Source organism: Schistocerca nitens, chromosome 4 (genome assembly GCF_023898315.1).
Source record: "Schistocerca nitens isolate TAMUIC-IGC-003100 chromosome 4, iqSchNite1.1, whole genome shotgun sequence".
NCBI lineage: Eukaryota > Metazoa > Arthropoda > Insecta > Orthoptera > Acrididae > Schistocerca > Schistocerca nitens.
The window spans coordinates 546611106-546628240 of NC_064617.1; the positions used below are offsets into that span (position 1 = coordinate 546611106).

Genomic DNA, 17135 nt, shown 5'->3' on the forward strand with positions numbered 1-17135 from the left:
AACTTGCTGTTCCAGCAGGACAATGCACGTCCGCATGTATCCCGTGCCACCCAACGTGCTCTAGAAGGTGTAAGTCAACTACCCTGGCCAGCAAGATCTCCGGATCTGTCCCCCATTGAGCATGTTTGGGACTGGATGAAGCGTCTCCTCACGAGGTCTGCACGTCCAGCACGAACGCTGGTCCAACTGAGGCGCCAGGTGGAAATGGCATGGCAAGCCGTTCCACAGGACTACATCCAGCATCTCTACGATCGTCTCCATGGGAGAATAGCAGCCTGCATTGCTGCGAAAGGTGGATATACACTGTACTAGTGCCGACATTGTGCATGCTCTGTTGCCTGTGTCTATGTGCCTGTGGTTCTGTCAGTGTGATCATGTGATGTATCTGACCCCAGGAATGTGTCAATAAAGTTTCCCCTTCCTGGGACAATGAATTCACGGTGTTCTTATTTCAATTTCCAGGAGTGTAGATTTGTGAGACATGTAGTTAAATGAATAGGTGAACAAGAAAGTTCTTTCCCGATATCAGGAGATAAAACACTACTGAGACGACGACTTAATAGAGAATGGGTAGATGACACTACAAAACGTAATGGAGTACAAGTGATATGTATTACTGAAGATCTTGTAGGATCTAGAAGGCCAAGAACGCGTATATCCAGATGTGGATGTCAAACAATGCTTCTACGTCTACAGTAGGTTGTGTGTGTGTGTGTGTGTGTGTGTGTGTGTGTGTGTGTGTGTGTGTGTGCGTGCGCGCGCGCGCCGGAGAGGGAGGAAAGGGTAGAGAGAGAGAGAGAGAGAGAGAGAGAGAGAGAGAGAGAGAGCACTGTTGTGAAATGAAAGAGGCGATGTATAGTTAAACCAATTTAATCGAGTTACTTCCTGGTCAAAATCGACTACTACTAGTGTGTTCGTGTCACTTGCCAGAGTGGTAAAAATCAGCCGCTAAGCACAAGTGTGTCGGTGACGACAATGAATAATTCACTGTGCCAGATGTAGAGTTCTAAAATCTTGAGTATGCTAAAGACAGCGGACGACGGCTGCATCTGGAGAAGTTAACAAATTCTCGTCTCGCTCATTCATCTTACAGAGATTGATCTTGTGTTACTGAGTTAACGTAATCTTTATTTTATTGACTGCTTTGTTTTCATGGAACGTTGCAAAGATTGCATGTGGAATTCATATTTCAGGTGCTGTCGCACAGCAGATAGCACGTATCTAAAACCAAAAAGTTATTTGTAAATTAGAATACCTTTACTTGAACAAATAAATAGCATTCGCTGTACGTAAGAAATAGGTAAACATTTTTTATTCTAAACTGTTAAATTATTTAAAAAGTCAGTTACAGCAGGGAGGGAAAATAGTTTTGGATATTATTTGCCACTTATAAGAAAAACGGGACAAAAAAGGATATAGTAAAATTTCTCCATACTTTGCGTTATAAATGTGGCTTGATGTGTGTATATGTAAATATTTTCTCAAGCAGGTGCCTGTTGATTTTTTTGAATGTTTAGACATTTTTCGTATTCTTTCAGTTCTCTCCAGTGTAGAGAATTCAGCGTGCCACTTCAGTTAAGGACCTTCACCAGTTAAGGACCTTCACCATGAATTTTCCGTTTCTTATTGATAGACTCTGTTTTTATTGCTAGTCTCTTCATGCTTTCGCAACATTCTAACACTCACTAAAAGTGCGGCACCATCCAGGAATGATAGGCCAGATGCGCTGCAGTACTCACTTGCCACGAGTAGTCTACTGAGACAAAGTCGCTTGTGTAAAAATTGGCTTAAGACACTTGACTCGTAGGAGGGACTGGCTTCCATTCCCACTCGGGCTTTCATGATTTACTTTTTGCGTGGTTCCCTAAGCCATTTGAGGCGAATCCGGCGACAGTTCTTTAATCACAGTTGAAGTCTAAATCTTTCCACATTGTTTCCCTCTTATCTTACTTTGGTACCCTGCTAAACACTTAACATACCACCGAACCGTTCATGCGTTTGCAGACGTCTCTTAAGCAGTTTACGTGGCATTCTAGTAATCGGATAATACTTCTGCTTCTGTTGCTCTGACTTGTTTAGAACTTGTTCTTGTACGTCCTCTTCAATGGCTGTCTGTTGTTTCAGCATCCTTTTCGCTGACATCGTCGGGTTCACGGTGCTGGCCTCGCAGTGCACAGCGCAGGAGTTGGTACGGCTGCTGAACGAGCTGTTTGGCCGCTTCGATCAACTCGCTAACGTGAGTATTCCTTTAACCAGTGTCGCTCGCTTTGTCAGTTCCATACTATTGCCAGACGTTAATTTTATTGTGCGCTGGTCTCCTTGGGACTGAGGGAGTGTCTCACACTAGTACTTCTGTAAGAAAATATGAGATAGATGAAATTAACTCAGACTTCAAAAAGATAAAAATTCCATTTCCGAAGAAGCCAGTACTGAGAGATTGCCGAACCATCATCAGTGCAAAATACTGACACCAATTATTTATAGAAGAACGCTGACATCGGGAAAGATCAGGTTGGGTTGTGGACAAATGTAGAAACACGTGGTTCAGTACTTGAACCTACGAACAATCTTAGAAGTTACGTTGAAGGAAGGCAGCCCCACGTTTACAATAGCAGTTTTAGATTTAGGGAAAAGGTTGTGACTGTGTTGACTGGAATCACTCTTTGAAATTTAGAAGTGGCCAGGACAAAATACAAGGAAAGAAATGATATTCCCAACCTATATAGAAACCAGAATAGAGTTGGAAGACTTGAAGGACATGAAAGGGAAGCACTAATTGAGAAGAAAGTGAGAGAGTTTTGTAGCATATCCCTGATTTTCCTCAGTCCATACAATAAGTCTTATCCCCATAAATCAGATATCAGCAATATCGAAAATACCGGCCGTGAAAGCCCGAATGGGATGGATAATGTTTTGAAAAGAGGACATATAATGAACAACAACTAAAGTAAAACAGGGGTAACAAATGGTAGTCAAATTAAATCTGCAGATTGTTAGAAGTTTGAATTAGGAAATCAGACACTAGAAGGAGTAGATAAGCTTAAAAATTGATTTTTTTACTTTTGTTTAGAGAGTAAAAACGTGATCTAGGTAGATTGTATTATTTTTATTATCTAATCGATTGGCCAGTTTCAACCTTTGGTCATTTGCAAGCACGTATCCTAAGTTTCCAGCTTTAGCTATCAGCGGAGCAGGATACTGATGGTGATAGAAGTAGGGTGAATATAAAATGTAGATCGACCATGGCAAGAAAAGTGTTTCAGAAAACAAGAAATTTGTTAGTATTGAATGTGGACTTAAGAATTAGAGTCTTTGCTTTCTGAAGATATTCGTCTTGGACTTTATTCCCATCGCAGCATAAGGTTCGCGGAAATTTTTGTTCCTAGTCATATTCATTTGAATTTCCTTGTGTCTGCGTTCGATATGCGTATATTTTGCTGTCTCAGAGAAGAGGCCCAACACTGTCGTGTTAGCGTCGCTGTGTAGCGTCCAGTATTAGACGCGGCTTGTTCTGTGATACTGTTCCTGTGCGTTTTCCAGGACTTGGACACTGTGTACTTTCACAATAGGATTAGTGGTTCCTGCAGTTCGGTGAAACAACTGCTGTACACACGGCCATTTGCCGACCGTCTAGGCTGCCAGACGTACAGACGCGTACGGATGGTTGCCAGGCTACCGGCGTCATCTGCCGCAACCAGCTCAAGTGCCTGCAAGACAAAGACACGGGTTCACCTCTCGTGTTAGTAAAAGTCAAAAATTTGCTCGGTATACTCGTTTTAACCTCGCCAACGAGTCGTGTGACGTCTTCTCCGAACTTACCGTCTCCGTGTGTCCGTAGACTCGACTCGTGAGTCTCCGCTGCAGACCACTCGTCCCCTTAGTCCGTTGTCGGGTTCAAGTGGACTGGACTCCCCCTGAAAGGAGAGAGAGTACGCAAGTTCGGAAGTATAACCGCGGACTCGCTGCATTCCTGCTGCACACACAACCGCTTTGAAAGAAATTTCAGCTATTAAACTAAAATTATTTATTTCACACGGTCTTGATTTTGGCTTTATAGCCATTCTCAAGTGCAAGTTGAGATATCAAAAAACGTCCAGTCTGCCAGAGTGACAGAATTTATATACCAAAATAACAACTAATCGGTTGGCAGTGAACATTGTTCTGTTTATACTCTGAAGAGCCAAAGAAACTGGTGCACCTGCCTAACTTCGTGTACGGCCCCCTGCGAGTACGCAGAAGTGCCGCGCTAGTACGCAGAAGTGCTGCAGCGCGACGTGGATTGTACTTGACTGATGTCTGAAGTAGTGTTGGAGGGAAATGACACCGTTAATCCTGCAGGGCTGTCCATGAATCCGTAAGAGTACGGGGGAGGGGGGGGGGGGGGTTGGAGATCTGTTCTGAGCAGCACGTTGCAAGGCATCACAGATAAACTCCATAATGTTCATGTCTGGGGAGTTTGATGGCCAGCAGAAGTGTTGAAACTCAGAAGAGTTTTCCTGGAGCCACTGTGTAGCAATTCTAGCCGTGTGGGGTGTCGCATTGCCCTGCTGGAATTGCTTAAGTCCGTCGAAATGTACAATGGGCATGAATAGATGCAGGTGATCAGACAGGATGCTTACGTACGCGTCACCTTTCATAGTCGTATCCATATCAGGGGTCGCACATCACTCAAACTGGACACTCCCCACACTGTTACAGAGCCTCCACTAGCTTGAATAGTCCCTTGCTGACATGCAGGCTGCATGGATTCATGAGGTTGCCTCCATACCCCTACTTGTCCATCTGCTTGATACAACCAGGCAACATGTTTCCAGTCATAAACAGTCCAATGTCGGTGTTGATGGGCCCAGGTGAGGCATAAAGCTTTGTGTTGTGCAGTGATCAAGGATACATCAGTGGGTCTTCGGCTTCTAACGCCCATATCGATGATGATGTTTCGTTGAATGGTTCGCACGCTCACACTTGTTGATGGCCCAGCATTGAAATGTGCAGCAGTTTGCCGAAGAGTTGCGTTTCTGTCACGTTGAACGATTTTCTTCAGTCGTCGTTGGTCCCGTTTTTACATGATCTTTTTTCGAGCGCAGCGATTTCGGAGGTTTGATGTTTCACCGGATTCCCGATATTCACGGTACACTCGTGAAATGGTCGTACCGGAAAATCCCCACTTCATCGCTACCTCGGAGATGCTGTGTTCCATCGCTCGTGCGTCGACCATAATGCCCCGTTCAAACTCACTTAAATCTTGATAACGTGCCATTGTAGTAGCAGTAACCGATCTAACAACTGACCCAGACACTTGTCTTATATAACTGTTGCCGACGGCACCGCCGTATTCCGCCTGTTTACATATCTCTGTATTTGAATACGCATACCTGTACCAGTTTCTTTGGTGGTTCAGTGTACATGCATTTGTATAGATAAAACTTCTTCGAATGCTGCTTAAATTATATTTTAACATTTAATATCTATTTAGAGGATATCTAACAATTAGGCATACACACACACTTTTAAGGTGTTATGGGGTCTGTAAAGACAGTACCAGAAAACATGAGATGAGGATGAAGTGCATTAAATAACTCTGTCCGAACAGGTCTCGGAAGGCCCAACCCTACTGACAGACCGATGTGTCATTTTTAGGAGATAGGCGTCGCTGAAAGCAGATATGGAAGTGCATGTGATCAGCACACCGCTATTCCGGTTGTTGTCACTTTTCTTGACCATAGCCGCTACTTCTCAGACAAGTAGCTCACAAAGGCTGAGTGCACCCCACTTACCAACAGCGCTCAGCAAATCCGGACCGTCACCAATCCAAGTGCTAGCGAAGGCCGACAGCGCCCAACTTCGGTGATGTGATGGGAACCGGTGTTACCACTGCGGCAAGGCTGTTAGCCTCAGTCTCTAAGTAGTGATTAGTTATTGAAATAAATTACAGAAATCAATGATAAGCTACACAACTCGCTGTTAGCCTATAAACGGAAGCTGGCATGAACAAATGAATACAGGAATATAGCGCTTTCTTGTCGTGGGAGTATAACGGTGACGTTGTTCTTTGCTCAGATTCCGTTTGACGGAGTGCATATGTTTCCTCGTGATGGAGGACGAATCAGCAAGAATACAACCATTGTGTTTGCATTTGGCGAAATTTTTTGTGAAGTTTGGACTATAACTTGAAACTTATTCTAGATACCACTCCTCTCCTAATGGAAAACATGTACAACTGTGTACTACGCTTTAATTACTTTTCATCTTACACTCTCAAAGGTCTCACAAAACGCAGGTTCGTTATAGGCCCTCTTGTTCCGATAATCGGTCGTTTCACCCTATCAGTGCTACTTCACAACCGCAAGATCGTTTACTTGTCTTCTGTTCTAACAGTTAGTCACAGTTAGCCTTACACTATTGCATGGGCGGCCGGAGTGGCCGTGCGGTTCTAGGCGCTACAGTCTGGAACCGAGCGACCGCTACGGTCGCAGGTTCGAATCGTGCCTCGGGCATGGATGTGTGTGATGTCCTTAGGTTAGTTAGGTTTAATTAGTTCTAAGTTCCAGGCGACTGATGACCTCAGATGTTAAGTCGCATAGTGCTCAAAGCCATTTGAACCATTTGAACTATTGCATGCTTCATTAAGAGAGAACGAGTCAACGAATATGGAGCGACGGCAGCGCCACAATTGTAAGACTCGTCATAATCTCGTAATGACAACGAAAACGGAGGGAGCCCATTAAGCACTGATTTAGCAGTGGCGCCTGGCACGTGAAGTATGCAACCCGTTACATTTGACCCGTAATCGCTCCGTTTCTGATCTCTACGTACTAATAAATTTTCCAGACAAGAGCCACTCCCACCGATTTGTCGTCCACGGAATCTTTGCCTGCCGCCACCTGCGCGACGGAATCTTTGCCTGCAGCCACCTGAGCGAACATACGCAATCTTTCGCTACAATCGTGGACTCTGTTTTGGCTCCGTGATGTCACATGCCCACAAGCAGGTTATGCCATATGCATGCACGGTGACAATATTAATGCTGGTGCATCACCTTCGAAGTGCATTCCAGGCTTACACCAACCACACCAGCTGTTCGTCAGGCACTACGTCAAGTGCACTACTTCCGAGCTACGCTCATTGTCCGGACACTTCCGCTGATTGCACCCTGTGGCTCATCAATGTGAGCACGAGCACAGATCACCGTACTTCTGGTAGCACTTCTTTGCCGATCTGCACACCGCTAAGACCTTATACACTCCTGGAAATGGAAAAAAGAACACATTGACACCGGTGTGTCAGACCCACCATACTTGCTCCGGACACTGCGAGAGGGCTGTACAAGTAATGATCACACGCACGGCACAGCGGACACACCAGGAACCGCGGTGTTGGCCGTCGAATGGCGCTAGCTGCGCAGCATTTGTGCACCGCCGCCGTCAGTGTCAGCCAGTTTGCCGTGGCATACGGAGCTCCATCGCAGTCTTTAACACTGGTAGCATGCCGCGACAGCGTGGACGTGAACCGTATGTGCAGTTGACGGACGTTGAGCGAGGGCGTATAGTGGGCATGCGGGAGGCCGGGTGGACGTACCGCCGAATTGCTCAACACGTGGGGCGTGAGGTCTCCACAGTACATCGATGTTGTCGCCAGTGGTCGGCGGAAGGTGCACGTGCCCGTCGACCTGGGACCGGACCGCAGCGACGCACGGATGCACGCCAAGACCGTAGGATCCTACGCAGTGCCGTAGGGGACCGCACCGCCACTTCCCAGCAAATTAGGGACATTGTTGCTCCTGGGGTATCGGCGAGGACCATTCGCAACCGTCTCCATGAAGCTGGGCTACGGTCCCGCACACCGTTAGGCCGTCTTCCGCTCACGCCCCAACATCGTGCAGCCCGCCTCCAGTGGTGTCGCGACAGGCGTGAATGGAGGGACGAATGGAGACGTGTCGTCTTCAGCGATGAGAGTCGCTTCTGCCTTGGTGCCAATGATGGTCGTATGCGTGTTTGGCGCCGTGCAGGTGAGCGCCACAATCAGGACTGCATACGACCGAGGCACACAGGGCCAACACCCGGCATCATGGTGTGGGGAGCGATCTCCTACACTGGCCGTACACCACTGGTGATCGTCGAGGGGACACTGAATAGTGCACGGTACATCCAAACCGTCATCGAACCCATCGTTCTACCATTCCTAGACCGGCAAGGGAACTTGCTGTTACAGCAGGACAATGCACGTCCGCATGTATCCCGTGCCACCCAACGTGCTCTAGAAGGTGTAAGTCAACTACCCTGGCCAGCAAGATCTCCGGATCTGTCCCCCATTGAGCATGTTTGGGACTGGATGAAGCGTCGTCTCACGCAGTCTGCACGTCCAGCACGAACGCTGGTCCAACTGAGGCGCCAGGTGGAAATGGCATGGCAAGCCGTTCCACAGGACTACATCCAGCATCTCTACGATCGTCTCCATGGGAGAATAGCAGCCTGCATTGCTGCGAAAGGTGGATATACACTGTACTAGTGCCGACATTGTGCATGCTCTGTTGCCTGTGTCTATGTTCAAAAATGGTTCAAATGGCTCTGAGCACTATGGGACTTAACATCTATGGTCATCAGTCCCCTAGAACTTAGAACTACTTAAACCTAACTAACCTAAGGACATCACACAACACCCAGCCATCACGAGGCAGAGAAAATCCCTGACCCCGCCGGGAATCGAACCCGGGAACCCGGGCGTGGGAAGCGAGAACGCTACCGCACGACCACGAGATGCGGGCCTGTGTCTATGTGCCTGTGGTTCTGTCAGTGTGATCATGTGATGTATCTGACCCCAGGAATGTGTCAATAAAGTTTCCCCTTCCTGGGACAATGAATTCACGGTGTTCTTATTTCAATTTCCAGGAGTGTATATTAAGCGGACAGCTACTACCAACTGCTAATCCTTTGCAACCCGCAATAGGATTGTGAAGTGTGCATCATACTATTACCAATAAACCGTTGTTCTGTGTCTACCCAGGAGCCTCTTCATGTAGCGTGCGCAGTACCACTGGAAACCAAAGAAACTGATGTCGTTATGGACACATATCTGCAAATTTAATTGTACTGGAAACATCTTTTTGACAGAATTCTAAGTCATTTCGGACTAGTTTCTATACTAATACGGCGAGATTGGAAGAAATGTTTTTTCACGTTACAAAGAACATTGCAGTAAAACACAATGGCTCACAGACATGGAAATTCCTTCTCATTTCTCCGTACTGATTTTTTGGAGTATTCTGCTGGTGAGCGAATGCAGATATAGCAGACGACGTTCATATTGGATGATGGTACACCGAAATAGTAAGATCTGAACCACAAATTTTCTCAACAGTAGTTACTGGTATAGCAAAATTTTCGGCTTCAAGCAGCGTGTTACGTATACGCTTGTTGCCTGCTGTCACACATATCTAACAAAGTCTCCAAATGCTGGAGCGGAGTGAAGAATTAGTCACTCTTGCACCTCGTACACGTTTCTGAGATTTTAGGTTCAAATGGCTCTGAGCACTATGGGACTTAACATCTATGGTTATCAGTCCCCTAGAACTTAGAACTACTTAAACCTAACTAACCTAAGGACGTCACACAACACCCAGTCATCACGAGGCAGAGAAAATCCCTGACCCCCCTCCCCTCCTCCGCCCTCCCCCCTCCCCCCCCCCCCCCCCCCCGGGAATCGAACCCGAGAATCCGGGCTCGGGAAGCGAGAACGCTACCGCACGACCACGAGCTGCGGACTGAGATTTTAGGGAGGTGGTATTAATGTGTTGCCAGGGTGCCTGGGTCACCAAGTTTAATGTTGGTGGTCAGCCGTTCACATTTGCCTGTGCCGTTGATTTAGCTCCTCTGTCATTTTACTTGTGTTTTAATGCGTGCTGTATCACTTTTCAACCTTTACCCGTTGTTTAAGGCGAGTGAGTATGTTGAGTGAACGCTAGTGAGGTGTAGTGAGTATTTAAGTGTCGTTTCATAGGTTTCATCCTCACTGTGTGCAAAAAGTTAGCGATTTTATTCCCATTCGTTCCTTTTAAAATGTGGCAGTGCGCTGATAACTTCCCCGGTGAGTAGAATTAGAAGGAAGATTTGCATTGGCCGTATTTTGTTGTTTTATTGTCCGCAAAATCGATTTTCGGTCACTTAGTGACCATCCTCAGTGCTGTAATATACAATTAAAATTGGTAGGCACTGGTATCTAGCTATAGCCACAAGCTTAGAGCGATCACATCCCCGGTTAGCACCCGTAAAGTCAGAACGCACGCACGCGGGTGCGTGCTGTTGGGATAGAAACGAGGAATGGTCTCAGGGTATGTATCGATGATGCTCGTGTTGTTTCCACACAAGTGAGGGAAGTCTATTCGATGGATTTAAGTATTATGTCATTCCTTGAAATATGTAGCGTTCATATTACTGTTTCTATCAATTATGCGCATCGCCTTCATTGTTTTTTTTAAATAATCTAATTACGGTGACCGCTCTGGATCACCGCAAACATCTTTCTGTCGGTGAAATTTACCACGCCTAATACCAGAGACACTATTCTACATAGTTCGTGGAATCTTGACATTATGGGAGAGATGAAGGTAGACGATTCCATTGTGAGAACAGTCTCTATTCAGACATTGACAAGTGTCTTTTGCGCAATTTGTATTACATTCAGCAACTGGCCGCTATAGAAATTGTGACGCTGTTAGATGGCAGCTTCGGGAGCGGAGGCGGTATAATCGAATTGTTTATAAAGTCTCGTTTTATCAAATGGTTCAAATGGCTCTGGGCACTATGGGACTTAACATCTGAGTTCATCAGTCCCCTAGAACTCAGAACTACTTAAACCTAACTAACCTAAGGACATTACACACATCCATGCCCGATTCGAATCTGCGACCGTAGCGGTCGCGAGGTTCCAAACTGAAGCGCCTAGAACCGCTCTGACACAGCGGCCGGCCTATCATTTTATCAAAAGAGCTAATATTATTTTCGCTTGCCGTATCTGACGGTACACGGCTAATTAGGAATTTAGTACTTCAGAATGTGGTTACAAATGAAAATCATTTTTGAAAAAAATGAATAATGGGGCAGGTTCTTCGTTCGCGGTAATTAAAATGAGCCGTAAATTCTTTTATCATGTAACTGCCTTCCAGATGAGATCCACTTACTTATAAAGCATTCATTCTGAAAATATTTTTGAAATCTCATCGGGGCCGTGAATTAAGACATTTGTTAATAGTCTCTGAATTAAAACGAATTTAATGAGGACTCGGGCACTGTTTCGTATTTCAATAATTATACACTTCTATTGCAGTAGGCTATACAGATACCTTTTTCTAAGTCGAGAAGCTACAAATAAATGGGGTTTTACAGTGGCCTTAGTTACTTGTATAATATTCCTTAGTGATCAGTGAGTCATGTTGGTATTAACAAGGGTTCATATTCCTCTTGTGCCACTTTTCTAAATCGTTGCGTAATCTCAGCCCAGCACTAGAGCTAACGCAAATTTCTTTATATTTCTTAAGATATACACTGATCAGCTAAAACATTACGTGTATGACCACTTTCCTCCTCAACGTTGGATGTCGTCTGGTGGCGTTTCGGGCACGTGCCGCCATAACCAAAGTATGTAAGCGGAGCAGACACGGACGGGTTATCATCCCACCGAAGATATGGGCTGCAAATGGAGAAATCCACTGGGATAAGCGACTTTCACAAAAGGCGGTTTATTATTGCGCAGAGTTCGTGAACGAGTATCTCGAAAACGGCGAAGCTGGTCGAATGCTCACGTACTACTGACGCGGGAATTTACGGAAAGAGGTAGGAGCACAGTGAAACCACCACTAAGCGTAAATTGTTAGATGTACACGAATCTTAATTAACAAAACGTGGGGTTTGTAGGCTTGTCTGTTCTGTAAAGTAAGATAGATGGTAATCTGAGGCATATCTGGCGAAATAGCACAATGCTGGTGCACACATAAGTGTTCCGGAGCACCCCATTCATCGTACAGAGTTGAACTTCGAGCTCCGCAGCAGTGTTCATATGTTGACCAAACGACATTGTCAGTTACGATTGGAGTGGGCACAGGGCCATCGGGATTCGACCGTCGATCAATGGCTCTTCGGATGACTCATGTGTTTGGTACTCTAGGTCGATGGTCGGCTACTCAAACGCCGTCGTCGAGGCGAACGGCGGTTCTATATGTGCAGCGCGCCACGGACGCAGGTTGGTGGGAAGAGTATTATGCTCGAAGTCGTCTTCCAGCAGTAGAATTGTCCGAGTCTCGAAGCCTGAACCGAGCTACAGTGGTTTGAAGAGCATTCTAGTGAACTTACGTTGATGTCTCGGCGACCAGATTCGCCTGATGTAAATCCAATGGAACCCATCTGGATCGCTATAGGACGCCATCGCCACGCACGCAAATCAGCGGCCCGTTATTTACGCGAATTACATGACCTCTGCATAGATATCTAATGGCACACGCCTCCACAAACCTACTAGCAAACTGTCGGATTCCTGACACGCAGAATCAGTGATGTACTGTGTTCCAAAGGCGGACGAACAAGCTGTTTTAGCAGGTGGTTATAATGTTACACCGGGGGCGAGTCCTCTCGTCACCTGTATAGCTCGAGACGCCACCCAACCTGTTCATCGCTCCTGAACCCAACTTAAACACTGATATACCTTTCCATGTACATTCGCGGACAAATAGATGCCAACGACGTGTTCTAGGTTTCAATTTTGACTTTTTTACACAGTGATATTTTTTTTTTCGTGGCGGGCACATTTCACACTTTAGTGTAATATATATGATCGAACGATTTGTATGGGAAAAAGTCTCGTGCTTACATCAGCGATCACTTGTGAGAGGTTTAAGAGACTAATAATCATTTACTTAAGGCTCTGTAAAATAACTGTCGTCGTCATCATCATCATCATCATCATCACCAAAAATTCCGAATGTGGTCTTCATGAACCCCATTATCAAGAATGACAGGATACAAATTCCAGCGTACTTGAGCAGTCAACATTAAGTATTCAGTTCTGAGGACGAAGCTGTAGAGCACTGATGTATGAAATCCAAAAACATTGTTCAACACGCGTTAGACCAGTACGGGCCGACCGAGGCTTTAAGGCATTGTAAAGACTCAGCGTGGGTAATAGTAGCTTTACAAGGTTGCTACTAAATCAGAGGGAGCTTATTTACAGATTTAAGTGAAACATAAGCTCAACGTAGTGAGAATGAGCGTAAGGGGAGCAATGAGAGAAGCTTCAGTGAATGTGAGAGTAAAATTTTCGCTAACGATCTGACTAAAATCAAAAGAAGTTTTGGTCTTGTGTAAAATCATTATGCGGATCTAAATGATCTGTCCAGTCGCTCAGTGATCTTACTGGCTCCAAAATGGAAGATGAAAGAAAGAAGGCCAAACTCTGCTGTTCGGTCCATGGAAAATTTTTTCGTCACGGTGGTAATACGGTTACTCCTCTCAAGCATTGCACGAACGCCAAAAAAGTAGATACAGTATCTGCTCGAAAGTGTCTGGACAGCTGTTAGCGGATATCAGTATTGGGTGTGATGGCTTATGTCGGCTTGAACTCTATTGGGAGGGGGGGGGGGACACACTTTTAATGAGGTGTGTATGTCTGTGGAGGAACGCCAGTCCATTTTCCTCAAGAGCCGAAACCAGAGAATATAATGATTTTGAAAGAAGTCACGTTCTAACTCCTCCCAATGGTGTGTCATTGGGTTCAGGTTGGCGATCTGGGCAGGCCAGTCCATTTGGGGAATATTATGTCCAGAAAACATTGTCGCACGTTTTCTGCTTTATGACAGGGTGCATTGTTAAGCTGTTCCTCTATTGACGCAGTACACAAGGCTGTAAAATGTGTTAATGAACTTCCGCATTCAGCGGTTTCTTAAGCGCAGTAAAGTGGACCACACGTTAACCACGCAAAACACCCCAACTACTGTAACATCACATCCTCCGTACTTCATTGTTGCTGCTACACAACGGTGACAGGTAACGTTCTCCAGGCATTCGAAAAACCCAATCGTTTCAGTCCGAGTGCCACAGGATGTAGCGTGATTCATCACTTCAAATCACTCATTTCCACTCTCCAGTGGCGTCGCCCTTTACAACACGTCTTTGTCCTGGAAACTGACTGACTGCCGTAGAATTGTTTTCAGTGATGAGTCCCGGTTCGATATGAGCCCCGATGACCAGCAAAGACGTGTCTGGAGGAGTACCTGATAACGGTGGGATACCAACCTGACTGTCGCCCGTCATATTGCCCAACAACGAGCAGTGATGGTCTCGGGAGGCATTTCTTTTCATAGTAGAACCCCTTTGGTTTCATCCAGAGCACCCTAACAGCGCAGCGGTACGTCGACGATATACTACGCCCTGTTTTGTTGGCTTTCGTGGCAAACTATCCTAGGATTACATTTGAACAGGATAATGCTTACGCCACACACCGAGATTTTCTACTGTTTCCCTTCGTGCTTTCCGAACCCTGCCTTAACCAGCAAGATCACCAGATCTTTCTTCCCAGTTGAGAACATTTCGAGCATTATGGGCAGGACCCTCCAACCATTTCGGGATTTTGACCATCTAACCCGCAAAATGGATAGAATGTGGCACAGTATCCCTTGGAAACCATCCAACATCTCTACCAAGCGATGTCAAGCCGAGTAACTGGTGGACCAACGCGTTATTACTTGCTCGATTTGTGAAGCTTTTTCTCTTGAATGAATGGCCCAATTTTTTTTGAAATTGTACTCATTTGTTTTTCTGTACCACATCATTCCGACCCATTACGATAATTCCTTCGTGGTGCGTCTCTCTTTTTTTTAAATTTTTCCCTAGTGTATGCGCAATTGGTGCAAACTTGGACGTTAGATGTATCGTGTAATGGGGTTAACGAAACGATTTGTACTTCCAGGCTTGTACTCTTCGGACGCTACTGCAGACTCATATACGACAGATGTCGTGTAATACACCAGCTTTGTCGCTTGGTCCTTAAACCGGCCCTGCTTGCGGAGTGTAGACGTAGATACGAGTAACATGGCTGGTACTGGAGTGCTCCATATTTAATGTCTAAGCCATGTCAGTCTCAAAGGATGGGACGTCCTCGCATGCCATCCGCTGAATTGTGAAATACACGAGTACGCGACGGCTTCCTTGGTAAAGAACCTCTTTTGTCAGACACTGTTTTGGAACATATCAGATTTGTATTTTCCTATCAAAATATGTTTAGCAGTAATCACTCCGATGATTAGAATATTTTCACTGTTCTGTTTCGACCTACTGCTGAACAGAAACGGCTCATTGAGAAGGGATTTGATGTACAATTCGCGGTAGGTTCAACTTCAGCGTCGCTTAACTACCACGAACCCATCGTTCGAACATTTATTGGCTCTCGAAACAGTCAGCACAGCTATAGGAGAGAAGACTTACCTGAAAAGGTTGTTGCTTTCTTCGCACATGACATGTTGGTATTAGTTGACAGATGAACGGGTAATTCCATTTTCCTGTAATTCCGATGGGCATTGAACACTGTACTACGTTGTCGACAAATTACCAAACTACGATGGTTCTGTGTATTTTCAGTCTAACAATTTTTGGAGTATAGAACTCAGTTAAATGACAGTAGAGGAAGACTGAGGGAATGGGCAGCGAGTGTCTTCATCCACATGAAGTTATTGACCAGATGTGTTTAGCAGCGTTCTCAGAGCTCGCTGGCGCTGCTATTGTCTACAGGTTCATATTATCGCTGAATGATTAAAGGAAAATTCGGATCAGCTTACACTGTGAACTCGAACTATCCTGGCAGACTAAAACTGTGTGCCGGTCCAGGATTTGAACCCGGAACCTTGACTTTCGCGAGTTATGTTCTTCTAAGCAACCAAGGCACGACTACCAATCTCCATTGTCGCAGCATCAGCTCTGTCAGTACATCTATTCTCGTAGTTCTCCTACACTAATTTCGGAGCTAGCATTCCTGGAAGAGAGGATATGTTAGAGAAATGGCTTAGCCACAGCCTGGCGGATTGTTTCAAGAGAAATCTTTGGTTAAAACTTGGTGCCGGACTGGTATTCGAACACTGAACCTGGCCTGTCGCAGGTAATGTGCTTCCCAACTGTGAGATATCCAGCCGCACGACTCACGACCCGTCCTCACATCTTCAGTTGTGCTGGCAGCTTTTCCCACATTTTCTGGTTACTTATACTGTGTAACATTTCATGAATTCAATAGCAGCGCATTTTAAACAGGAATAAATTCATGATAACGTTCATAAACAAAAGGTGCTCGGTAACATCCGATTACTACAGTAGTGGTAAACTTCTGCGATCTATCACATCGGACATCACTCAGCGGTAATATTAAGACAGGATGTGAAATGAGTTGAAAATATGAAATCCGTGGTAGGAGGACGAACTGAAGATATCGTTTGGTGGTGTTATGGGAGCTGCAGTGAACTTGTGCAGGAAACTACGTGCGAGACATTGGTGCGGCAATTCTTGAATACTGCTGCAGTATTTGGAGGCTACTTGGACCGTTGCAGATCGTACTGTGCATACAAAAGCGTAAAGAAGATGCTCAGGGAAACGGAAAGCTCAGCAAGATAGATAACGCTGATCACTTCAAGCCGTATGGGATAAATGTACACAGCAGGTATTCTAGTTGCGCAGCAATATTATTGCTTCCGTCGTAGGGGCTATATCTCGTTTAGGGATAAAGAGAGTAAGGTGCGAGATATTGAGGAACGTACCGAGGCGCTCAGACAAAAAATTTTCCTCACTCGATACGCGATTGGAATTTGCGAGAAAATGGATAACAATGGTAACAAAGTTCGTCCACCACGGGCCGTATCGTGGCCTGTGGAGTATAGCTATAGATACTGACACAGGTGTAGACAATAAGTAACAATGCTACTCTAGCTTCATTGATAGGGGCTATTAATAGAGACGGCAGTCTCATTGCCAAGCCATTCGAATTATTTAGCTTTCATCCTTTTCTACGTTGTTTTTGCCACCGGAATTAATGCCGGCAAAATTGGCAGTGGAAATTTATCATTTCACCGTCAGCAGCCCAAATTTTAGGCGATAGTTGAGGAACTGGTTCAT

General features: G+C 45.5%; 1 protein-coding gene across 1 annotated transcript in view; it reads left to right on the forward strand.

Moving 5' to 3' along the window:
• LOC126252611 (Ca(2+)/calmodulin-responsive adenylate cyclase) overlaps positions 1-17135 on the forward strand; it is a 370372-nt gene that overhangs the window by 144068 nt on the left and 209169 nt on the right. Inside the window, exon 7 of the mRNA XM_049953514.1 lies at positions 2125-2236. Coding sequence (XP_049809471.1) covers positions 2125-2236 — 112 coding nt within the window. The remainder of the gene's footprint in view (positions 1-2124; positions 2237-17135) is intronic.